Source organism: Antrostomus carolinensis, unplaced genomic scaffold, assembly GCF_000700745.2.
Source record: "Antrostomus carolinensis isolate BGI_N321 unplaced genomic scaffold, ASM70074v2 scaffold11674, whole genome shotgun sequence".
Taxonomy (NCBI): Eukaryota; Metazoa; Chordata; class Aves; order Caprimulgiformes; family Caprimulgidae; genus Antrostomus; species Antrostomus carolinensis.
The window spans coordinates 23196-49075 of NW_010308722.1; the positions used below are offsets into that span (position 1 = coordinate 23196).

General features: G+C 36.1%; 1 protein-coding gene across 1 annotated transcript in view; it reads left to right on the forward strand.

Annotated features, from left to right (window-relative positions):
* UBR5 (ubiquitin protein ligase E3 component n-recognin 5) overlaps positions 1-25880 on the forward strand; it is a 65123-nt gene that overhangs the window by 22402 nt on the left and 16841 nt on the right. The window contains exons 12-38 of the mRNA XM_029084471.1: positions 1933-2050; positions 2892-3076; positions 3888-3997; positions 5576-5688; positions 7898-8041; positions 8136-8247; positions 8437-8591; positions 9510-9707; positions 10805-11015; positions 11650-11694; positions 13866-13992; positions 15468-15619; positions 16000-16095; positions 16536-16659; positions 16990-17087; positions 17805-17953; positions 18385-18476; positions 19423-19569; positions 19665-19783; positions 19866-19992; positions 20093-20222; positions 20437-20597; positions 21195-21434; positions 21666-21789; positions 22972-23083; positions 24206-24337; positions 25255-25512. Of these exons, the coding sequence (XP_028940304.1) occupies positions 1933-2050; positions 2892-3076; positions 3888-3997; positions 5576-5688; positions 7898-8041; positions 8136-8247; positions 8437-8591; positions 9510-9707; positions 10805-11015; positions 11650-11694; positions 13866-13992; positions 15468-15619; positions 16000-16095; positions 16536-16659; positions 16990-17087; positions 17805-17953; positions 18385-18476; positions 19423-19569; positions 19665-19783; positions 19866-19992; positions 20093-20222; positions 20437-20597; positions 21195-21434; positions 21666-21789; positions 22972-23083; positions 24206-24337; positions 25255-25512 (3779 nt within the window). The remainder of the gene's footprint in view (positions 1-1932; positions 2051-2891; positions 3077-3887; positions 3998-5575; positions 5689-7897; positions 8042-8135; positions 8248-8436; positions 8592-9509; positions 9708-10804; positions 11016-11649; positions 11695-13865; positions 13993-15467; positions 15620-15999; positions 16096-16535; positions 16660-16989; positions 17088-17804; positions 17954-18384; positions 18477-19422; positions 19570-19664; positions 19784-19865; positions 19993-20092; positions 20223-20436; positions 20598-21194; positions 21435-21665; positions 21790-22971; positions 23084-24205; positions 24338-25254; positions 25513-25880) is intronic.

Genomic DNA, 25880 nt, shown 5'->3' on the forward strand with positions numbered 1-25880 from the left:
CACTGGATGTCTTCATGTCCTTGGCTCTGAGAAGTATCACAAAAATACTGAACCACAGCTGTGCTGAGTCCTGTAACTCTGCACTTGAGGTTAGGTTCCTTTTTTATAGTATATTTATTCTCTTCTTTAATGCCTAAAGCTTTTGGATCCAATTATAACATCTTATTCTCTTGTAAGAGAATAAGGTTATTCTTTTAGGAGATGTGTATAAATACTTTAGCATTCAGATATATCAATACTACACAGTTATGGAGAATAACCTTCTTTATGCCTTTCAGGCCTTTTTCAGATTATGAATATGGAGCAAACTTACCCACATATGAGGTCCACATTCTTCTGTCAGGCTCTGTTAGGAAAATTTGGTCTGTTAGTTTGTGATCCAAATCTTAAAGACAGGAAAAATAACATCAGATGTTCCCTCTGGAGCTTGTTGTTAAAATATAAGACTTTTAAACATTGTAAAAATATGAAATGTTATTTAAAATATTTTAACTAATAATTTGATATTTAAGAAGCCCATTTGAAAATAATAAAAACCCCATACATCAAAAATAACATTCCCAAACGAGCTCTGAAATGAATTTCTAATTTGGGTGAGTTCATTGAATATTACTAATGCAGTGTCAGGATGCATTATTTTTGTCAGTGTATCAGGAGTCGTTGCATTACATACCATGCCCAAAGCTCAAGTAGTGTTTAGGCATGGGTGAGTTAAATACTTGATGATGAGTTGGAAATCAGAATACTGAAAACTGATTCCATAAAACATCTTTCTTATGAAATTCTAATAACTCTCTGGAAAATATTTATAGTAGAATTCTAGTGAGGCTTGTAAACTTAAACACAGGCGTATTTTATTCTAACTTCTAGTCCCAAATCTCAGAATTACAGCTCTCTGGTTCTTGGCCCTTTCATTATGTCATGGCTGACATGCCTCAGAGTAATTACTCTTAGTATAGACTAATAAGCCATAACATTGGTGATACCTGGCTATTAGAACCTGCCATTTTTACTGCTTTTGGAATAATAGGTGCAATATATAAAAAGACTTACTAGCATTTGTATGTAAGTTTTGAAAGCAATTTATTTATTAACCAACATGTCCTTTCTGGAAGGGTTTAAACATCAGCAGTAGTGATTTTATGTTAATGAGATTGATGTAGACAGAAGATTCTGTTACTATTGATATCCTTAGTTGCAATGGTCTGTGGAACATTAGACGGGCTTTCAGTTTCCAGTGTTGCACAGGACTGATGCATTTCATGTTTTACTTCGCATGAAGGAGGTTTTCAAATAAAAGCATCTAACTCTGTAGCCTACTGGCTAAAACATGATGTATCAAAATAATAAGTATGCATAACTGGACGTAGGTGTACTTTTCAGTTAAACTGAGTGGATCCAGTTACTAAAGAAGTGTCCTTTTTTCCTACTTGCAGCTTAAGTGTGTTATGAGAGTCCTAGACTCCCTCAGCCATGTCCTCAGAGAGGAATTGAGGCTTTTAGAATTTAAAAATAAAAAAACTTATCCTGTTCTTTAGTGACTGCAAATTCTGGAAATTATCACTAGTCACGGGACAGGTAGCCTCAAGTTCAGAGGGGACACACTGCAACTTGAAAGCCATGACTGGAGCATCCATCTATGACAGAGGTCACACAGTATTTTGGACTAGAAAGCAAGCCATTTGGCAGTGACATATCTTATGTGCTCTCCCTCTTCCTCCTAATAAATTGGCCAATTGAGATGAATTTGGAAAGTGGGGGTGCATATAGAAAAAGATCATTTCCATAGTGCTTTGAGATTTTGGAGAAAGTGATACGGAGACTTGTATGTTTGATGATGACTACATTAAGCAGAAGGAATAAACTGATCAAGAGTTATTCACAAAGCGTTTTTTTCATAGCCTTCTAAAAATAATATGTGTTTTTCCACAGGGGTGTAGTTCCTTTCAGCCAAAGGAAGAAAATGCTAGAAAAGGCCAGAGCAAAAAATAAAAAGCCGAAGTCTAGTGCTGGTATCTCCTCTATGCCAAACATAACTGTCGGAACCCAGGCAAGTGCAACTGTCACAAGTGGCATTTTTACAGCGCTATGTGACAAGCTTACAGCCTATTCTTAAAAACAAGACAAATTAGGTTCTGCTCTTGTTACACACAAAAGTTGTATCAACAATATGGAATTATAATGGTATGTTTTAATTATATGACTGTAAATTGATGTGTCCCGTTAGTGTTCTTGTTGTTTTACGAGAATGATTATTGCTGCAAACATGGAGGAACAAGCTGCACTCTTACAAAGTATTTCTGTTTTAACTTACCTACTGATTCTGTATTTTGAGAGAAAGTAAGTATAGAAATACAATTCTCAGTAGAGCACATAGCTTTGTAAGTGATTTGAAATTTTAAGTGCTTGCTCTATTAGAGTCTGGTTTTGGTTTATTTATGCAGTGGGATAGGCCTTTGGTTTGAAGCCTTCACCAAAAAGATTATTAGCTGATACAGAGATGTAGAATTCTTCTTGTGGTTAGTATTAGAACTAGTATGAGACAAAAGAGCTCCTTCCCAGGGAGCACATTTATTTTGGTTCCAAATCCACTCTGATCAACTCTGGGCTCTTTGTTATTGGGTGAATTGTTCCTTTTGTGGTTGAGCATCTAAATACTATATATTAAACAGTTGCACTGCTAAAGCTGTTACTTTCAGCTGTGAATTTCACAACAGCCTCTTTTTTCCTAGCAAAGTGCATAGTACATCATGCTGACTTTCCTTTTCATCAAGTTCCATAAGTTTTCTTATTTTTTGACTACTACTTATGTCACCAAGAAAATGCATGCATATATGATTTCCCTCAGTATAATCCATTGTTCTCACAGAAGTAAGTACTTCTCTCTGTAGGTGTGTTTAAGAAATAACCCTCTCTATCATGCTGGAGCAGTTGCTTTTTCAATCAGTGCTGGAATTCCTAAAGTCGGTGTGTTGATGGAATCTGTTTGGAACATGAATGACAGCTGTCGATTTCAGCTTCGGTCACCTGAGAGCTTGAAAAACATGGAGAAAGCTAGCAAAACTACTGAGGCAAAGTAAGTGTTGAGAACACACACACATACACACAGAACATTTGTTTGATATTCTCTTGAATTGGTGGTTGATTAAAAATTGAAAAAGAAGGAGGTCAGGTTTTTATCAGTTTGAACTTTTTGCCTTCCTTATAAGATTCTGACTTTCTTGTAAACTCTGCTAAACGTGCGGAAGTGCTGACTTTAGGAAAAGCGTCTCAGCTGTGTGAAGCCACTATGGAAATGTGAAGTGCAGAAGGAATACTAAAGGAAGGCTTTGCTGCAGTGTTTCATAAAGTTTCCAAGTTTTCATATTTGAGTAACTGAAAGAGGTTTTGGTATGGAACTAAGTGTTTTTAGGCCTTTCTTCATGATATTGAGAGACCTGTTTTCAGCCCCTCCATAGTTTGAAAAATAAATCACTGGGTTGACAACTGCCATTTAAATGTTTCTTAAAACAGATTTAAACCATTTCAAGAAAAGCTTGAAAAAGTTTATCAGTTCTTGATTTTCAGGTTACTGTATAAAGCTATTGTTATAATAGCTAATTCTTCCTGTCCTCAAATGAAGCACATCTAAGGATGTTTATTTTTTGTAATATTGTATCTATGCTCAGTTAGTGTTATAAAGCTAATCCCTGATTAAGCAGCATAGCACCATTCCCAACATTGGATGTATAGCCTTGTCGGTTAGGATGGTTGTTTGTGAATGTGGAGTTATGTCATTAAAGTATTATTAAAGGAAAATTACTGGGACACACTGACGCTTTGTCCATTGTCACAAAAAAGATAGCATCTTCTTCTTTCTTCATTCTGAATAACACCTTTTCTTCTAGACCTGAAAGCAAACAGGAACCAGTAAAAACTGAGATGGGTCCTCCGCCTTCCCCAGCTTCCACTTGTAGTGATGCGTCTTCAATAGCAAGCAGTGCATCAATGCCATATAGTAAGTAATGTGTAGCTCATAGTAACATAATATACTTGTGTAGATAAGAAGTTTTCATAAAAAGCAGTTCTGCAAAGATTCTGTACTAATTCAGAATCCTTTTTGGTCTTTAAGTCTGAGCTGCAATATAGGTAAAGGCTTTTGTAATAGACTTTAGATAATCAGTGAGTTGTCAGTGTTAAGTTTAAATGTATTCGTGTAAGCAGTGATGACTTGATGGGAGGTGTATCTAAGCAAGCATGACACTTAGTTCTCAGAATCTAAAGTATCTTTCAGGAGGTGATCAAGAAGAAGTCTGAAGATAAAGTTGTTCATGTTTAATTGCAATGTGATAGTGAGTTTCTTTACAGCCCAGATGTTGAACGTGTTTTGGGAAATTCCCTTTAAGATTAAGCTGTCCTTGCGCAGCTTTCCGTGCAGGTGAACTTCAGTGCATAAAGCAGTAGTTCATCATCTATTACATAAAATGTCTAAAACTAGACTTTGTTTGCTACCATACAAAAGCAGTGAGAGAAGTTCTATAGTACAAGTTGTACTTAAAAACCTAAAAGGCTGCATTAGAATTCATGTAACTCACCTTTTAAGTATTTTTTCCTCCATTTAAACCCGTATGTTTCTCAAGGGTTGATTACAATGCCATAATTTGAAGGAATCTTCTCTCTACTCCAGTTTCTTCTAATTGTTCACATACTGCAGTTCTAAGACGCATTCACCTAGAGAATCACATGGCCCCATTCAATGACCATGGATCTCATATGCTTAGATTTGCAGTACTAATTAATTTTGCTAGTGGAGTCTTTTGCTACTGATTTCTTCTCTTTTGCAATTCTTTCATCTGATTTTCCTCTGACTGTAACTTTGCTTGGGGTTTTGAACTAGTGTTTGAAGTTAACTTCAGAGTTAGCTTAGATGTTCTCTGCTTCTTACTTTGAGTATGTTGGTAATATTAATTATACTGTACACTCAATACAAGAGATTAAAGGTTCTTGTCAGTGTTAATTGAGCCATGTTACATATTTAAATTTGACCCATAGTGTACTACAGTTACTGTTCAGATAATGTCTTTCCAGCAAATCTCACTGTATTTCAATTACTGTTAGCCGAAATAGCTATTTTCTGCCTCATTTGCTACTATTCTAGATGTTTACAAAAAAATCCATACGTAGTGGACAACCAGACTTTCTGTAAGAGTGACAAAAAGCACCGTAGCAGGGCTCAATGAAGGGTCTTACAATGTCAGCCTTTTTACTTACAGCATGAATATCTGAGCTCTGCCAAAACAATTTCTTGTATTCTAATTATTTTCCTTAAATGTCCTTAAAAATTACTTTGCTTATCAGATAGGCTTCATTAGTGCTGAATCCATAGAAAAACATGGAAGTGTCATGGTATACTGTTAGGTAGCTCTGACTTTTAAAGTCCGATTCTTGTTAACCTCTTGATAATTTCTAGATTTGAGGGTTGATAATCTTTTTTGGGGGAAAGATTTGGTGTTTATTGAACATTGCATTTTGATGCTTTGAGTAAATATTTCAAGTTTGGGTTTGTTTTTTTTTTGTAATAACTTTTTTGTCTCAGAGCGACGACGATCTACTCCTGCCCCAAAAGAGGAGGAGAAAGTGAATGAAGAACAGTGGTCTCTGAGGGAAGTTGTGTTTGTGGAAGACGTTAAGAATGTTCCTGTTGGCAAGGTTTGTCTAAAATACGCTGTCCCACCATCTCTGGGGAAGAAGGAAAAAAGTTTTTCATTTTAGATAAGCTAACTGTTAAAAGAATCAGAATTTTGGGGGTGCCTGAGAATGTTTCTGACTAGTGTGTCTATGGTTGCATTGCTATTTGTCTGTAACATAATAATAGTAATAGATTGATTGTGTTGTGAATAAAATGTGATGGATCTTAAAAAATAACATTCTGGTACTTTAAGTTGAATCACAATATTAAAAAAATCAGATGTGGTTTGAGCCAAAAGACTTGAGCAATAGCTCCCACGTGTCCAGTGAGACTGTGAAGAGTTAACACATACTGTGACTGGCTTTTACATACACATCAGCTGAATGTTTGGGTGAATCTTATGTTACAGCAACCAAAGACCAGAAGTGTTTTGATTAGAAATTACATGCTTCATTAATATGACTACAGAGTTATTTGGTTTATTACTCCAGAAAATCTGTTTGTTTGGTCCTTACGATTTTTTAATTTTCTTTCTAGTAAACCTTTGCTCTGACTAGGAGTGATATAGAGGAAAATACTCCATTTATCTGCTGGCATTATTGTGCAATGTTAGGAGGGATTAGGTTATCTAGGAGGAATTAGGTCATCTAGACAGTTCTCTGCTATGCTTTTCAAAAAATAAGAGCAACAGAAAAGCCAATAAAGGTTTTCCATAAAATGAAAAAGTTGGATTGCTTTCTACTAGATTCATAGAAGATTTTTTTTAAAAAAAAGAAGCTACTGGAAGAGGAAATAACTGTCCAATAGCAGACAGTTGGATTTAGAGTTATTTTAGTTGCATCCCTAATGGGTTTACTTACATAGGAGTGGTAGATTCAGTTTGAGCAGTATCTTTGAAAGGCAGAGACCCATGATGAATTTTCATTATCAGGTTTAAGTAATTTCTGCAAAAGGGAGCGTTGAGCACTTAAGTGTGATTGAAACACTTCAGTTTCTGTAAACAAGGTTTTAAGATCTAGTTGAAGTTGCTGAAACCATTTTTTTTCTCTCATGGAGATGCCTGGATTTTTGTTACCTACAATATCTTGAAAATTTCATAGATGTTTTTTATTGTTAAGGATGTTTTAGATGAAGTTGATTACATCTAGATCTTTAATATTGCTTTGTAAGCAATTCCTGTGTAGAAACTATTGAGAAATTAATGCCTAATTAAGATTGATGGTTGCTTGAATCTAGTTTTGATCAAGACCAAGAGCATACTGAGATCTTATTTCTACTCAGTATTAAAACATTGTCTGTCCTTCTGCATGCTCCCTCTCTTAGGAGCTGAGAAAATTATGGTCTCAACTGGAAACTCAAAGGGCCTTGCTGTTTGGTGATAGCATAAGATGTTTTTATATCAAAGAAACCTATTTTGACAGTTCTGATTAGATGTGCATGGCAGCAGATCTTTAGAGAGGCTTACAGTCTCAGAAATGACTGTCAGTATAGAGTTGAATAACTTGTGTTTCCTTGAGGGACAAAGAAAGACACAGATGAGTGAAGTTTCCTGGATAGATTTGTCTGTATCCTTCAGTCCTAAGGGACTGAATGGAGAACTTTATCATGGAGTGTTTTTCCATTATGCACAATCATCTTGAGCACTAAGACTCTGCAACAGGGGCTTTACAAATTCTTAGATGGGGACAAAAAAAGTGATTTCTTGTTTCTTGTAGTACAAGAGCTGATGGGCACTTAAAAGAAATAAGAGGCTCAGTGTAGATGTTTTTTGTGGAATTGTTAACTAATATTTGGAACTCATTGCCACAAGAATAGTGTTTATTTCTGAAAGTGATTGGATAAATCAATAAGAGAAAGGTCTGTCGAGGCTGTTAAACATGAAGTTGTTCTGCTGTTTCCAGTAGACAGAAGCTGGAAAGATATCAGGGAAGTATCCGTAGGAGCTTCTCTAGTCAGTTGGTGTTGGTTCTTGTTGGACATAGGATGTTGAAATGGAGGGACCTTTGATCTGATTCAGGATGCCTATGTCATTAAGAAATTCACGTTTTTAAGATTTTAGTAACTTTAGCAAAACAACAAGGTTAATGACCAAGAGCTGTAGAATTTTATCACTGATTATTGTAAACTTGTTTCTTTTCCTCGTAAAGGTCTGATTTAATTTGAAGTAAATCAACCTAAACAGTTCTTATTCAGAGCTTTTGGTAAAACTGTAACATGTTCTGCTTGTAGGTGCTAAAAGTGGATGGTGCTTACGTTGCTGTGAAATTTCCAGGCACTTCCAGTAATGCAAACTGTCAGAGCAGTTCTAATTCAGATCCTGATCCTTCTTCTCTTCTCCAAGACTGTAGGCTGCTCAGAATTGATGAACTGCAGGTATGTCTTTGTGAAACACTGAGAAACAATCAGTATTTTGAAATGTCTACACTGTGTGCTTCGTTGCATCTTAAAATTTTACATATGTTTTCAGGTCGTAAAAACTGGTGGAACTCCAAAAGTTCCTGACTGTTTTCAAAGGACACCTAAAAAGCTGTGTATTCCTGAAAAAACAGAGATCCTAGCAGTAAATGTAGATTCAAAAGGTAAGTAGGACTCTGTTGGATCCTTTATTACCTGTCTCTCTTCCTAGTGGAAAAGAACTACTGTCAAACAAAGATAAACAGTTGTTTCCATTGACATTAGTAATTCCTTAGAAATGCTTTAGTTAGGAGTTCTTTAACTGGATGCCATCAGTAAAAGACATTAACCTTTTTCTTTGTGTATCTTTGAAGGGGTGCATGCTGTTCTGAAAACTGGGAACTGGGTTCGATACTGCATATTTGACCTTGCCACGGGGAAAGCTGAACAGGAAAATAATTTCCCTACTAGCAGCATTGCGTTCCTGGGTCAGAATGAGAGAAGTGTTGCTATTTTTACGGCTGGACAGGTTTGTGGTTTTGTGTCTCAATCATTTAACCTCACTGCATTTCACTTCCGTCATCTTTGACTGGGATGGTAGAGCCTTTTGTAAGGTTTTTCCAAAGACTGGCAAAGAAATAGTTCTTCAAATGGATTATAAAAGACTTGCTCCTACCACTAATAATTTAAAGTTGTGAGGGGAATAGCAATCTAACTCACTTAAGCACTTTTAATAATCTTACTCTAATTCTATCTTGAATAAAAAGTAAAAAAGGGGGAAAAAACTTGACAGAGTAGTTCATGTGTTAGTGTAAACTTGTTATCTAGCTATATTTTGGAATTGGATCAGATGGGAATCCACTCTTGTGAATAAATGGAAACGCTAACAAAAGAAAAAAATCTGTATTTGATATTAAAAATTACATATCAAAGCTTTGTGCAACTCCTACTATCCAGTGTTAAGTATCTTGTCTGATTATAAAGCTTGGTTACACTGTGCAGGCCTTCATGAGGAAGGCTGAGAAAAAAAATACCAGAACTGTTTTAGTAAATTCCACAATCATGATATGCTTTGCTTAGAATAGTTGAAGGAAACATTTTTAGCAAAAGGACTAAATTTGAATGTTTCTTTTCAATATATTCAACTTTTTTTTGAGCATTTAAGTAAGTATAGGTACTATATGTTTCACCGGTAAAGTTTTGTAATCAGTAAATACTATTAAAAGTATTTTTAATGATATATATTATGTTAAACACATTTCAGGCATTTGAGAAAGGGAATCTGTTGTGTGCTGCACCACTTGTAATGATAGGAGAAAATGGTATAAATGAGAATTTTAGGTAAACTGTTGTAATTATTGACAGTCAAGCAGAACTGGACCTTTTAGGAAGGATAATATTTATAAGTTGTGGAGACTTAATGATAAAATTTTTTTCCCAAATGTAGGAATCTCCTATTATTCTTAGAGATGGAAATGGTACAATCTATCCAATGGCAAAAGATTGTATGGGTGGAATACGAGACCCTGACTGGCTTGATCTTCCACCTATTAGTAGTCTTGGAATGGGTGTTCATTCCTTAACAAATCTTCCTGCTAACTCGACCATCAAGAAGAAAGCTGCTATTATCATTATGGCTGTTGAGGTAAAATACTTTCTTTACTACAGAATTATGTGCTTTTTTTCCTCTTGCTTTTATTAAGTTGTGCTTAAAGCAACTTTGTATTTAGATACTGATTTGTATTTTCACTATTTCAAAGAAACTAATTTCAACAGAAAATTCTCTTAACAACATGAAAGTACAAACAAATTTACTTAGTAAAGTGAAGGATCCACTTTTGGGGTGCATGGCTTCTGTATCAGGCTTTTAACTAGTAAAATATTTTTTAGGCATTCCTTTAAAAATGTATACTACTAGTATACAGTTTTATTTGTTTCATGGGTGTACAGTTTTTCTGAGGGATCCAACAGCTTGTTTTCTTGTGAATGCCATACCTTTTTTATTTTTTTTTTTTAAATATTGTATTTGGATCATACATTAGGAAATTATGAGAGTCCAGTGAAGATTTTTTTCACTGGAATTGCCTGTAGAGCTCTGTACTTCTGTGGTGTATGAGTAGTTCTGCTGTGAATTTATACATCATACTTGTATAAACCCTTTGGTGATTTGGTGCAGTTTAGTTAGATCTGCTGTGTGCTGTGCAGCCACCAGGAGGTATTGTGTACCTGTTAAATTGAGATTGATTTCACAGTGGTGTATTCCTTCACTGTGGAAAAGCCTGTTATATATGGGGTGACCTCCTAGACCTTCAACAGCTTCTATTTGTTCACTTCTCAGCACATATATCACTTTTTTAAAACAAATATATAAGAGCCAGTTAATGTAGACCCCGTAGTTCTTTCAGTTGTACCACTTTTCCCATGTTAGGTGTAGCCATGAAATAGAAGTAATCTATCTTAAGAAGCCAGCTATGAAGCCAAAGGCATACTTTTGTGAGCCTGATAGCTTCTGCTGCTTAAGCCTCTCCTTTCCTTTACATTGTGCCTGAATGCATGCTGTTCTCTGTTTTTAACAGTGCTATAATTGAGATGATGCGTATTCTCAACAGTTCCTGCACTGACTTCCAGCCAGTGTCCTAGATTTAGACCTTTCTGTTATTTCAAAACCAGAAAACTTAGGAAACTTGTATGTCTGCCTTTTGTATTTTAAACTGTTAAAATATTTTATTATTTTGAGTACAGAAACAAACTTTAATGCAACACATTCTCCGATGTGACTATGAGGCTTGCAGACAATACCTGATGAATCTTGAGCAAGCAGTTGTCTTGGATCAGAATCCACAAATGCTGCAGACATTCCTTGGCCACAGATGTGACGGAAACCGCAATATTCTGCATGCTTGTGTGTCTGTATGCTTTCCAACTAGCAACAAAGAAACTAAAGAGGAAGAGGGTGAGCTCAACAATATCGTGAAAATACTTTGAAAGTAAACTTTTAATGCATTTTCAAGAACATTTGAGATAAAGGCTGCATTCTTCATATATGGGTATCTTAGGTATCTGAAATTTAGCACCTGTGTGTCCTAGCCTTGCAAAGGTGCTGAGGCAACATTTTTATTACTCTCATAAGGTTTTATAAGAACTCAATAGTTAAGAATACTAAGCTGTTTTTATTGATATAAAAGACAAACTTTTCACATCCATATGTTAATTTTAGATGAAAACAAGTATTTTGCCACTTTTATATCACTAGTATCCCCATTATATCACTAATAAACTTGTAAGAGAAATGGTATTTAATACTTTAAAAGCGTTATACTATATGTTAATGCTTCCAACAAGAAACGCTACTTGCAGTTGACATGTATTAAGAAATGTGAAAGAATGATCCATTAATGCCAGTTACTGACACAATTTAAAAATGTCTGTTAAATACTGTTACGGAAAAAGTATTTTAACAGAACAAGGTTGCTAAGTCAAGCACTCAAAAACTAGGAAATGCCAGAGTTAAGTTTACCCATATGCTGTACATGGGTATGCGTTGTGAAATGGTCTTTAATTACACCATCATACTATTTTTTCCACAGGACTACCTCATTCAGTGCACAAGATGGACGGTGCTCACCGAATGGGTAGCTATTCAATATTTCTTTTTATCCTCATCATTCAGTGTGTGGCCCCATTCCTTACTTATTGCACACCATACAAACCCTGCACTGAATAATGAATGAACTTCCTTGAGGGATTTTTGTATGGTGTTGTCATTGAATTTTAGTCATTTATAGACCTTAATTGTTCCTCATCTCCCTGTTTATAAAATGGGGGTAATGCTGCAACTTTCTCATCTCTTGAAGGTTTTATAGCTTGAAGTTTTTCTATATTCAAAGCTATTAATGAATTTTGAGGGTTCTGTTTGAGTAGCCTTGGGCCTGATCTCATTTTTTTAGTAGGTGTTCTTTCAAAGCTCTTTATTCTAGAGCTGGATTAGTAGTAGTTTTAGTTGTTTTGTGAATGTTAATTATTTCTGTGAGTTTGGCACCTTTTAGATGTCCAGAAATGAATAAAATGTGTCACAATCATCTGTAGAAACTTGTTTTGCAAAGTTCTGTGTGCTGTTAGATGTGTCAGAAATAGATTCCAGTTCTGCAAAGTGATGTTCAGTGGCATTAAACACAAGACCTGCTCTCCTTGCCAAGCTGTTGCTGCCTTACTAAATGCCTTCCAAATGTTGCAGCAAACAAGGCATAAACAGCTTGCTCATTGTACAACCCTTCATCTGTAGTGTGTCGTCCATCCTGTGCACTGATTGAGGCAGGGGTTTTGTTGCACAGAGGGGGGGGAATGACAAAAAAACCCCCCAAACAAAACCCAGATGTGTAACTTTTACTATAAGCATACAAGGAAGCTGAAATAAGGATGCATGGGCAAACTTAATCTGACTTTTCCTAATTTGAGTGCTTGTCTTTGCAACCTTGACACTTTTTCAGTAACTTCATTTCAATGTAATTTAACTTTCTGAAAAATGTGAAGCTGATAGACTTTTAACATGCCTCTGCCTCTCTCTTTCCCCTCACAAAAAATGTTGTAAAAGGGAATTCATATCTTTATATTCAAATCACATTCACCTTCCACTGTAACTGTTGGCAATGGATGTTAGGACATGTTTATTTTCTGTGCATCATCTGGAGGGCAGTGGTGACTAATGCTACTGTCTGTGAGTTATACAGCCATCTGTTAAACTGTAAAAGAAGTTTGATTTAGGCTTCAATTCCAGACTCCAGATACGATGTTTCATAACGATTACAGAACATAGTGCCCCTTCCTAGCTAGTACCTGCCTGAGATCCTTCACTCTTCTTCATACAGATTCCTCCTTAAGTGCCGGAAAGGGAATATTGAGGGCAAGGATAAGCTTTTTCTTGTTGTTCTCAGATCCTGTGCCTAGTTTCACTGTAGCTCCACAGCGTTGGATAAATGGATTGCAGGAAAAATGGCCCCAGACCTGCAAAGCTGGGGGAAGGCTGCTTTGTTTCCCTGTGATTTGGTATCTCCTCAGTCTCACCAATAGAAAGGATCTTGGAAAAAATAGGTCCAAAAGAAACATCCAAAGCACGTGAAATCGTTAAAGAGTTATGATACTAAATTTCAGATAACTGAACACCTACAAACTGAGTTTCCGTATAGCACTTGGCCCAATTTGATCCTTGTCATGACTGGGACCTTCAGGTGTTACAGTGCTTAGGGTTTCAGTTGTTGGAAGAAACGCTCGTTCTTTCTGATATAAACTGATTGTGCCACCTTATTTTACTCATAACACAGTTAGTTTTCCTAAGCATGCTCATGAGCAGAGCATGTATTGTACAAGCCCACAACTTTGCATTGTTGTTCATAGTTGCTCATTGTGAAGTGTGTGGGTTGGTTTGTTTGTTTGTTTGTTTTTGTGGTGGTCTGGGTTTTTTTGGTTGTCATTATTTTTGAAGCCTTGACTCATCAAGTGTCTGGAATAAGTTATGTGATAGGTCCTTGTTACTTGACGATCCTGAAAAAGGAAAGCTTGTTCTGGAATTTGGGTGCCTTGAATTTCCTTCCTTGGTGGCCTTTTGGAAACCAAACCCAGTCACAGTCATGGTTAAGCTCATCCAAAATAAAAATTTGTATATGACCCTACTCTGTCCCTCTAATTCTTAAGGAAAAAAAAATATGCAGGGAAAATTTTATGATTAGCGACATTTCATACTTTACACTCCTTCCTTATAATTTTCCCAAGTGAAATTTTAGCACTAACACTTTTCTCAATTTTTCAGAAGCAGAGCGCTCTGAAAGGAATACATTTGCAGAAAGGCTGTCAGCTGTGGAAGCTATTGCAAATGCAATCTCTGTTGTGTCAAGTAATGGTCCAGGAAATCGGGCAGGATCATCAAGCAGCAGAAGGTAAACTGACTAACACTTTCTTCTTGTTTTCTATATGCTAATTTCCATATTAATTACCAATCTCTTACTAATTTTTTCCTTTGGCCTAGTCTAAGAATGGGCTTTATTGCTAGTTTACAGTCAGCTTTAACTTCTTCAGGCACCAAACTAGATTTCTAGTGGCTTTTTTGAAGCCTTTTCTGGTGTGAACTAATGGTGGGATATTTCTAAACTAATTCTGTTTTTCTGGGGTTGGGGTGTTGTCTCCTCAGTTGTAAAGTGGAAATGCTCCTCCTTGTGGGGAAAGGGAATTTGAGGATAAGGAGAATTAAGTATTGCAGAAGTACTATAATAGTGCCCAGGCTTGTTCTTTTAAGAGAATTTCTGAGAGGTGGTCATTTACACAGGTAGGTAATACTGAGATCAACGTAAGCCTAGTGGGGAAGAACTTAAGTTGATTCTTTTTATCCTAAGCAATCATTGCTATAGTGGGAGTCCTTTGTATTGAGGTGACTCTAAAGGAATCCTAATTTCTGATGACATTTATGTTCTTCCTCTTTCTGTGGTGGTAACTGAGTGGTGCTCATGTCAAGGGAATTTGAAGTATCTGTACTGAATTCTAGTCAGTTCAGAGCCCTCTGGATGAGGGCATAGTAAAGTTTGTGTTTTTTTCTTATTTTTATTTAGCTCTGTAATCAAAGTAATTGACATGAAATAATGTCTTTATCTTTCCCAAGCTACAGTCCTCATCACTGTGATCTTTTTGATATCGGAGATAAGGGTTGAAGCTTCCCTCCCACATTCTGTAGGAGGCCTTACTCTTAAGACAAAGTGCACTAAAAAAAATAATAAAAAAAAAAATAAAACCACCTTTATGTTTCTACCTCTTTGTTTGTATCACACCGAGTTCTCCGGCTTCTGCCTTATTCCTACCACCTTCCCTTCTAGTAGGAAGATAACAGAATTTTTTGGAATTGTTCATTGACTGTCCCCAGTAAAGTAGTACTTTCATGTTAAATAACTTTAAACAAGTAACTCCTTTCAAATTTCTTTTTTTCAAGCTGCATTTTTATTCTTTCATTAACCTCTTCTTGCAGTTAGATTTTAAAAAACAGCAGCAACAAGAGCAAATCCTTGCATAAGTTTATCACCCCTGGCAATGAGTTTGGGATAAAAGGAATGTCAGATAGTGCTAATAATGCCCATGGGCTGTTGCTACCTGCAAGAGGCACTGCTGTGGTGACTAGGGATGCATTCTGTGTTCAGATCTGTCTTGATACGTTTCTGGCTGATTCTTCTTCCAAGGCCATTGTATTCTGTTGCCACAAAATGGAATACAGGAATTAAAAATACCTCTTTGCTCATTCTTCTTTATGCTGAAGAAAAATGGAGATAAGAAGAGTTTAGTTTCCATTTTCATTGTGAAATTTTGCTTTAAAATGTTCTAATTATAAAATAAAATGAGGTAGCATTTTTACCTTGTTTTTTTTATTCAGTTTGAGATTAAGGGAAATGATGAGAAGATCCTTGAGAGCTGCTGGATTGGGCAGGCATGAAGCTGGTGCTTCATCAAGTGATCACCAGGACCCGGTTTCTCCACCAATAGCTCCTCCCAGCTGGGTTCCAGATCCTCCTGCAATGGATCCGGGTAAGTCTGCTTATGTATCACAGTAGACTGCAGCAGGAGAGATTTTACTAAAGGAACCGGTGGCTTTTAAGGTGAATCGCTTAGATTTCAGTGAGAGACTAAAATACCTAATGTTTTGGAAGTAGCTTTAAGAGTTTACTGAAGACTTAACAGCTGTTTTTTAAATCCAGTATGTGTCTTTCTGACGCTGATGTCAAACTTCTGTGAAGTGTGTTTTGTAATGTTGAGTTACGTTACTAATCAAGGATTGTGGACGTTTGTAGGAAAGAGTACCAATGAAATACAGAAAGCCTGCAGTGTGTTAGACATTGCAGAAAGAGCATGTTGTTAGGGATGTTTTTATGTATTGATATACATCCTGCTGTTCTGTTTACTGAAAGATGGTGACATTGATTTTATCCTGGCCCCCGCTGTGGGATCTCTTACCACAGCAGCGACTGGCACCGGCCAAGGACCTAGCACCTCCACGATACCAGGTGAGGACATCACTGCTTATCTGGTTATGCTTTAGAAGGAAAATGATCTCAAAAGCTGTCCTTGCTTGCACAGACTTCCTGCATATGAAAATGCCTCTTATCAGATGAAGATTGGATTGAAGCAGGATTTCACAAATGTGCAGAAAGTAAATGAAGCATCATGCTGTGTTTTATGTAAAAACTATTTTTACCTGGGGAATGACAAATATGTAAAAATATGGTAATCAGTATGAAATTGGGATTACTGTCTGTATTTCAGGATGTAATTTGGAACTGAAATTTCCAGTACTTCAGTGAAATGTTGCTGAAACTGGCAAACCACTGAATAGTCAAGCTACTGATTAATCACCCCAGTGAAACATTGAATTATTTGCTTTTAATGGGTAGTCTTTTTTTGAAGAAAAACTGTTTCTCTGCAGTTTTTTTTTTTCTCATTACAGGTCCTTCTACTGAACCATCTGTAGTGGAATCGAAGGATCGGAAGGCAAATGCTCATTTCATACTGAAATTACTATGTGATAGTGTTGTTTTACAACCTTATCTTCGAGAATTGCTGTCAGCCAAGTAAGGATATTCATATGAATTCTCACTATCCTTTGTAATGTTGCATCACCTGAAATTTATTACATAGAAACCTTTTAAAAAGGATTATTTAAAGGCACATTAGTTAAAATGGAGAATATTAGAATATTGACTGTAATCGTGTCCTGCCATCCCTTAAAATTAGGTCTATTTCATAGAAGTAAAGCAAATGAAAGAGTGCTTTTTCACTCCCTGTTTTTTCTGTTTGCACAAGATTAGCAGTGCTAAGTTTCCCTGTGTTTGTTTCCTACCTCTCCTTTTATAACAAAAAATTTCAATGTGTTTTAACTTGTCTGTTGTTTTTTTCCCTAGGGATGCAAGGGGCATGACACCATTTATGTCAGCAGTTAGTGGCCGGGCATATCCTGCTGCAATTACAATTCTAGAAACTGCACAGAAAATTGCCAAAGGTACACCGGTTTCAGTAATTGTTAGTGTGTGGTTTCCTTCTGAAGTTTGGCACGTGTACAGATTCATTATTAACAGTGCTTTTTTTTGTGTGAAATTAAATGTGTTTGAGCAACTCTCATGGTGGTAAACACCTCTTTCCAAAACACTGTATGTTGCTGTATGTTTTGGAAATCTTTCTATTATGGAGTATCTTCCTCTTTTGTAGTGTGTATATGACAATAGATTTCTATGAACATTATTGTTTTTGTGTTCTTTATAGTCTTTTCAGCATTTCATGGCTTTACAAACATCAGTGGATTGAGGTACTATTTTTCAGTAGCACAAAGTTCACCTGGAACTTCTTTCATTGAATTGGAAAAAACGATCTGATAAAGCAGTATGCCAAGCTAGATCCTGTTCCTGAAAAGACTTCTATACAAACACATGTTTTGTGACTTACTTTCGATGTTGATATTTAATTGTTTAAGAGAAATATGTGAAGTTGAACTTCAGGAGAAACTTAAGCAGGTTAGAACTGTGGTGTGACAAGGTCTATAGGACTCTCTGTATTACTTATAAGAATATTGCCCATATTCTTCTTATTAGTTAGAATACTTCTAACTTATTCTGTATGGGATTTTGTAATGGCAAATGTCTGTCAAGTATGGGTTCTGTTGGTGGGGTTTTATTATTTTTTGAGTGTTATTTTTAACACTGGTATTCTGTTGTTCTTTTAGCTGAAGCAACTTCCAGTGAAAAAGAAGATGATGTGTTTATGGGAATGGTTTGTCCTTCTGGTACAAATCCAGACGACTCTCCATTGTATGTTTTGTGTTGTAATGATACATGCAGTTTTACGTGGACTGGTGCAGAACATATTAACCAAGTAAGGCAGGGGTTTTTTTCTTTTTTAAGTAAATAGGAATGTGTTTCAACCATGTATTGTGTTAGTCTACTAATCTAATTTTAAAATTATTGAAGTTGCATTGTTTTAAAACTCTAACTTTTAAATCTAGTGTAGTTATTGCCTCCCTAATTGCTTTGTACTCTCAAAGCTGTCTGTGTTCATCAGAATATGACTGTTTATGGCTGTGGCTTTTCTTCTCTGGCTAGCTTTTGCAAAAAATTTTGATGGAAGAGCTTTTTAAAACACTGAACATTGTAACTAACAAAAAAGTTTCACTTTCTAGAGTTGACTTACTTCTAAGTGAAGGCATCAGTTTGAACAAGTGCAATTTTATTGTAACCTGAAATGCTGTAAGATGCAAGTGCTGTAGGGAGAAAACAATGCGTAATACTTTTGGTAAATTTTTTTAGGATATATTTGAATGCCGAACATGTGGCCTATTGGAATCTCTTTGTTGTTGCACAGAATGTGCAAGGGTCTGTCACAAAGGACATGACTGCAAGTAAGTATTATGTTCTGTTTCTTATAATTAAATCAGTGTTTTGTGGTTTCATTTATTTACTGATAGTAATAGGTTTTTTTCCTTGGTTGAAGTGTTGATATTGGAGAACAGAAGGTTATTAAAATTTTTTAAATATCTGCTTTTCCTTCTGCTTTGTAAGATTTATTTTATGGGTCAGGATTGAAAGAGTAACCTGAAGCAGTCTTGTACTTTTCACTTTGAAGAACTTAGAGTAAATGAACAATTCTAACAACCTTAAAATGCTTAATATTCTAAGAATAATATATCTAAATAATACCATGTTTTCATTTTGGATGCCTCCCGGAGTTTTCTGAAGCCAGTGAATCCTGGTGACAGATCATTCTTGTAAACTTTCAGAAAGAAGTGTAGCAATTAATCTCTTAAGATCAACTGTAATAAAGTGAAAAGTGAGCAAGCAGTCAAATGAACAGTCAAGATGCCTCTAATCAACCTGGCCAAAGCTTTGAAGCTGCAGCTGTTTGTGCCCCTGTTACAGGGTGTAAATTTTACAGCGTTATTATCCTAGCTATAGTAAGCTAATGGATACAATTATAAAGATATTTTCAGCATTGTAATCATTACTGAGATTTTACTGCATGTTGTGAGGATTTCTAACTTAACTTTCTTGGCTGGAAGCTATTTTGGGGAAGAATAAATGGTCTTGGATGAGTTTTACTAAGGCACTATGAAAAGCTCTGTAGTGAAACTGCCCTCTTAAAATTAGTGTAGGAAACAAGAATGTCAAGTGTCACCACATATAAACTCTGCATTTCTCTTTTAAGCCAGGTTTTGGCTTCTTGGTAATATAGTATGCAAAAAACTCTAGCAGGAAGCTTAATGTATATACTAATACCCTCAGCCTGTGTAGAAAATATTTGATAAATTATGGAACATTATTGCAGCTCACCTTTTCTATTTCTTGTAGGCTCAAACGAACATCTCCAACAGCCTACTGCGATTGCTGGGAAAAGTGCAAGTGTAAAACACTAATTGCTGGACAAAAGTCTGCTCGCCTTGATCTCCTTTACCGCCTGCTTACCACCACAAACCTTGTTACCATGCCAAATAGTAGGCAAGTTCATATTTGCAATGACTAGGGCAGAGTAATTTTTATTATTTTAAAATATGTGGTATAACACATCTCTGCTAATCAATTTTTCATTACAGGGGAGAACATCTGCTGCTGTTTTTAGTACAGACAGTTGCCAGGCAAACTGTGGAACACTGCCAGTACAGACCACCTAGAATTAGGGAAGATCGTAATCGCAAAACTGCAAATCCTGAAGGTAAGAGCTGTTTCAGTGAAATAAATTGCAAATTCCGTATTTCAGTACCCCTTTCTTATACATTGCTTTTTTGTCTGTGTAGATTCCGATATGCCTGATCATGATTTAGAACCTCCTCGATTTGCCCAGCTTGCTTTGGAACGTGTTTTACAAGACTGGAATGCACTGAAGTCCATGATCATGTTTGGTTCCCAGGAAAATAAAGACCCGTGTGTATTTACAAAGAGTTGTTTATGTAAAGTTTGATCTGATATTTGAGACCTGCTGACTTACATAAAATTTATTTCCTTTCTTTTTGTTTTTTCCAAGTCTTAGTGCAAGCAGTAGGATAGGTCATCTCCTGCCTGAAGAACAAGTTTACCTTAATCAGCAAAGTGGAACCATTCGCCTGGACTGTTTTACGCACTGCCTTATTGTCAAGTGTACAGCAGACATTTTGGTAAGCGCTCTTAGTCACGTTTTATACATAGATGTTCTGAATAATGTGATATTGTAGTGTATCTCAGGTGGTAAACTTGGAAAGTAATTTGAAAATAACTTAAAGTTAGTTCTGTTTTTGTGAATTTATACTGTTCCCTTTGAATCTTAATCTGTCTTGTTTCATGTTTCTAAATTACAAACCATTATTGGCTTGTAATGACCTCTTTCTACAGCTCTTAGATACTTTGCTGGGTACTCTGGTAAAGGAACTGCAAAATAAGTATACACCAGGGCGCAGAGAAGAAGCTATTGCTGTTACAATGAGATTCCTGCGTTCTGTGGCAAGAGTGTTTGTCATTCTCAGTGTAGAAATGGCTTCCTCCAAAAAGAAAAAGTAAGTAGTGGATTATGTGTTTGTATGGTGATTGTGGTGGTTGGTTTTTGGGTGGGTTTTTTTGTTGTTGTTGTTTGGTTGTGGTTTTTGGTGTGTTTTTAAAATATTTATTCTCTTCATAAACAAATTCATACAAATCAACAGTAGGCAGAAACATCTGAATTAATTTGAGGTCTGTAGGCAGCATTGTATGGAAAGGTGCAAACCTCAAGATTGCACAATAGCTGCTGATGTAGCTTTTCAATACAGTGCTTGTTAAATTTACATGTTCATACTGAAACTTTCTGTTTAAAATGTTAGGAATTTTGGAAGTAGGGTGGATGTTTTAACTTATTAGTAAAAATTATAATCTGTAGTTGATTGTGAGTAATAGATTCAGATGAGCAGCCTTATTCTCAGATTATTGAATGCTAAGTGTTTTTAACCAACTTGAATAGCTGAGCATATTGTTACTATACACACACAAATGTATGTCTCTATTAAAGATAATTGTCTTGACATTTTGAAAATAATTTGATACTTCCGTAGTTTTTCTGGGAAAAAAAAAAAAAAAAGAAGACATATTTGACCTTTATTTTTCCCTATTATTTTCCCTAGCAATTTCATTCCACAGCCAATTGGAAAATGTAAACGTGTGTTCCAGGCATTATTGCCCTATGCTGTTGAAGAGTTGTGCAACGTAGCAGAATCTCTCATTATTCCAGTCAGGATGGGAATTGCACGTCCTACAGCACCCTTTACGCTTGCTAGCACTAGTATAGATGCCATGCAGGGAAGTGAAGAACTGTTTTCTGTAGAGCCTCTGCCACCCAGACCATCATCTGACCAGTCTAGCAGGTAAAATTTGCTAAAGCTCAGTATTCATTCTTTTCAAAAACTTGTTAAAGGTGGTTTAAGTTTGGGCTTTTGTTAGCTTTTTGTTAACAGAAGTACAGTGGGGCTTTTTATTCTGGCCAGGCATTTTGAAAGTACTTTCCTACTGACAGATGTCTACAATAATTCAGGTTCAGTGATGTCCAGAAGTCCAAATCCACCTTTTCTTAATTATTTTTTTTAAATTTTTTAAAGTTCTAGTCAATCTCAGTCATCCTACATCATACGGAATCCTCAACAAAGACGAATCAGCCAGTCACAGCCAGTTCGTGGCAGGGATGAAGAACAAGATGATATCGTTTCAGCAGATGTGGAAGAGGTCAGTTTTGTCTTCTTCTTTAAAAAAAAAATAAAAAAAAAAAAAAAAGTTTTCCTTTTAATCTCAGTCTGGCATCTAACGTCTTAGCACATGCTTTAACATCTGAACCAGAAATCCATGCATCAAGACTTATGGTCGAGGGAGGTGATTCTCCCCCTCTATTCTGCTCTTATGAGGCCCCACCCAGAGTACTGAGTTCAGTTCTGGAGCCCCCAACTCTTTCCTGTGAGGGTGGTCAGACACTGGAACAGGTTTTCCAGAGAAGTTGTGGATGACCCCTCCCTGGAAGTGTTCAAGGCCAGATTGGATGAGGCTTTGAGCAACCTGGTCTAGTGGAAGGTGTCCATGCTGATGGCAGTGGGGTTGGAACTAGAATCATAGAATCATAGAATGGTTTGGATTGGAAGGGACCTTAAAGATCATCTAGTTCCAATCTTTACTAGAATGAGATGATCTTTAAGGTCCCTTCCAACTCAAACCATTCTATGATTCTGTGATTCTATGATTTGCAAAAGATATTGAGTAGTACTTCATTAAGTCCTACCATGCCATAAGCATTTTGTTTTAATAGAGCTTTCTGATCGTTGTTTTATATTCAGCAATATTTAGTCATTTCAGAGTGTACCAAGTGCCTTGCATTTGACAGAATTACGGTATGATTTAGAATACTAATAAATAAATAAATCCGTAATTTCCTTCATATATAATCTTATGCCATAACTCCCGGTTAAAACACTTCTGAAGTCTTTCAGCACATGGTTGCTGAAAGGTTCTATTGTAGATTCTATTAGAGAACTAGAGGGTCTTTTACCATTATGGTAGCTCTTCAGTATTTAGTAACTAATTTTAGGTTTCATAGTCAGTTTTACCTTTTCAGCATTAAAATATAATGTTCAAGGCTGTGTTTTTTTTGTGGGCCTGATTTTTTTCCACAACACTGTGGATGATCTTTTGAGGTCCCTTCCAATCTCTAACATTCTGTGATTCTGTGACTATACAACCATGTACAACTACGGTGGCTGGATGTTCATTTTCTATTCATATCAATTCAATTGTGAAGTCCTCTTTCTTAGATGTGTTTTTTGTGTTTTTACATCAGATTTTGCACCAAGTTTTTGAAAATATGTAGATTGTCTCAGATGTGAAAGGTATTCTAGCATAAAATTACAATACTCTTTCCAGGTCGAGGTGGTTGAGGGGGTAGCTGGTGAAGAAGACCATCATGATGAACAGGAAGAACACGGTGAAGAAAATGCTGAAGCAGAAGGACAGCATGACGAGCATGATGAAGATGGTATGTATAGTGGACATCATGCATGTTATTGCTTGGATGAACAAACTATGCATCAAAAACAAAAGGCATCTTTGAAGTCACCAATGATAATGATTTGAGAAACTTTCATGAGTAGAGAGAATCCAAGGGTTTCAGACTATGCATCTTACAAAAGGAGATGGGTAAAATTGTAGGTAACTCGTACTAGGCAAGTACATGAACACTTTTATTTTCTCTTTCTGCACGAGGAAAAAATATTAAAGTATAAAAGAATAAAAAAAACCCCAAATCCTATATGCTTGGTTAACAATATCTGTTTTGTATTTGTACTGTAAAATGTTGTTGACATAAGCTATTTGAAGAGCTGAAGAAGTAGCCTAGCTCTTGTATCGCTAATGATAGACTCGTGGTCATGGTAGATATGTTCTCAAAAGGGATGTGAATCAGGGTGAGACAGTTTTCAAACCAATTACGAAATATTAAATTACAATTCAATATTTTGTAGGCAAAATTAATCCATTATGCCTGAAAATTCTTGTCAGTAATATGACTTATCTTATATTAGTTAATTTGGGATTAGATGGCCCAAAGCTATGATTAAAAAAAAATATATATAAAAAATCTTCTTCTCTTTCTGCCTGTGCCCTGTGTTTCCAGTCAACCAATTTTTACAGTACAGGAAATCTGTTTATTCACTTGCTGAGTATTCAGAACACTTAATCATCAAAACTTAAACTTGAATACATTTTTTAAATTAGATTTTATTTTTAGTTTTCAAATATTCCTTAGATGCTTGTTTGAAACAGCATATGATTAATTGTCCTAATGCATGTGCATGAAGAGTTGTGGAGTCTTTTGGCTTGAGGGTCTAATTCTGAATCCTTAAATTCTTAATTTTCAGTGTGTGTTGAATGTATATGTGTGGTACAGAGAGAGAGAGGGCCAACTAATTGCTGGAAAATAAGAAATAGTTCCAAGTATTGCTGCATGTTTGCACTGCTTTTATCACCCCTCCCTGCACATCCATTAACTTCTGCTATAGTAAGAGACTCTGTGTTTTGTTTAACGAGTCATATGAGTCATGACAGTCATTCTGTTTTTTTTTTCTCTAAGCATGAGATGTTTTTTACGTTGTTTTTATAGGCAGTGATATGGAGTTGGATTTGCTAGCTGCTGCTGAAACAGAAAGTGACAGTGAGAGTAACCACAGTAATCAGGACAATGCTAGTGGGCGCAGAAGTGTTGTCACTGCAGCTACTGCTGGGTCAGAAGCAGGTATGCCTTGTCATCTTGTCTTTAGCTGTTTAAATTTAGATATTAGGATTAAGTTGTACAGGAAAAATAAATGTATTAGTGATTGAATATGGCTTTAACAAGGGCCGAGCTGGCTTCACCTAAAAAGTATTAATCTTTGCCTTTGAATTGGACTGCATCATGCACTGCAGAGGTATACTGGTGAAATTATTTACTTCACAACTAGATTGGACAGAGCAAGAATTACCTGGTTATGACATTCTAACAAATAACTTGCCCTTGTAATCTTGTTTTCTCTTTCTTTTCTTTTTTTTTTTTTTTTTTCATCCAGCTTCTTCTCTCCCACCTCTGCCTTACCCACTTTTCCTGTTTTTCTTTTGCTTTTCCTTTGCCTGTAATTGTAAGGTACTATGCAGACTTTTTGGACAAGGGGATGCGCTAAGATGTGGCCTATCTTTTTTGCTCTTTTTGAGCTTCTGCATGTGTTAGCCAGAGATTACCTTGCACTCTTGTGAAGTGAAATTAATTGTTTCACTTGTTTTTAGTGTAGAAGTTAGATATGGTTTAAAACAAAATGCAAAACCTGGACAGTCATTTTAAGGCTTTTTGAAAGCAACTGCTCTACTGTGTAGTTTGGAAGCATAATTTTTAGAATTCATAGCCTGGGGGCAGAATCAGTTAAGAATTTTTGCATCAAATTATTTCTTGATTTATCTTTTGAAATGTAAGTAATCTTACTGCTTTTTCATGAAACCTAAGGAAAACTGCCAGTATGTTATAAGGATAATTTATTAAAGATTTTTAATAGTGGTACCTGAACCTTTTGAGTACAAGTAGTTTCTTCTCATGGAAGAAGTTTACAACGCTGACATGATACATGTATGGGTGCGCAGATGTGCAGTTGTCAGTTACTGTTTATTGCTTATTTTCCTCAACAGGAGCTAGCAGTGTTCCAGCATTTTTTTCTGAAGATGACTCTCAGTCAAATGATTCCAGTGACTCTGATAGTAGCAGCAGTCAAAGTGATGACATAGAGCAGGAGACCTTCATGCTTGATGAGCCTCTGGAACGAACCACAAATAGCTCACATGCCAATGGTGCTGCCCAAGCTCCCCGTTCCATGCAGTGGGCTGTACGTAATACCCAAAACCAGAGAACTACTAGCACGGCTCCTTCTAGTACGTCAGCCCCAGCAGGCAAGTCTTGAGTCAAATGCATGTATGAATGTCAGCTAACTCTGCCTTTGTTCCTTCTTCTGGTTTTGCTTGTGCTCTTAAGGATGAAATGTTACCTGTTTGTCTTAGAAGGACGGTGCTGACCTATCTTGACTGTTCCAGTTCTGGTTTTGAATTTAAAAAAAGAAGACGTCTGTTCTAGTTCTTAAGAAGATATGAGTTTGCTTACAATAGCTAGTAAATCTTTGCTAGTTACAGTTGTGATATCAGTAATATTTACAAGTTTATTTCTGGAAATGTTAATTATATCAGTCAATACAGAAAATACATAGCAAAGGTTCAATAAATTAATTAATGTCATATCTTCTTTTATGTTTAGCAAGTTCAGC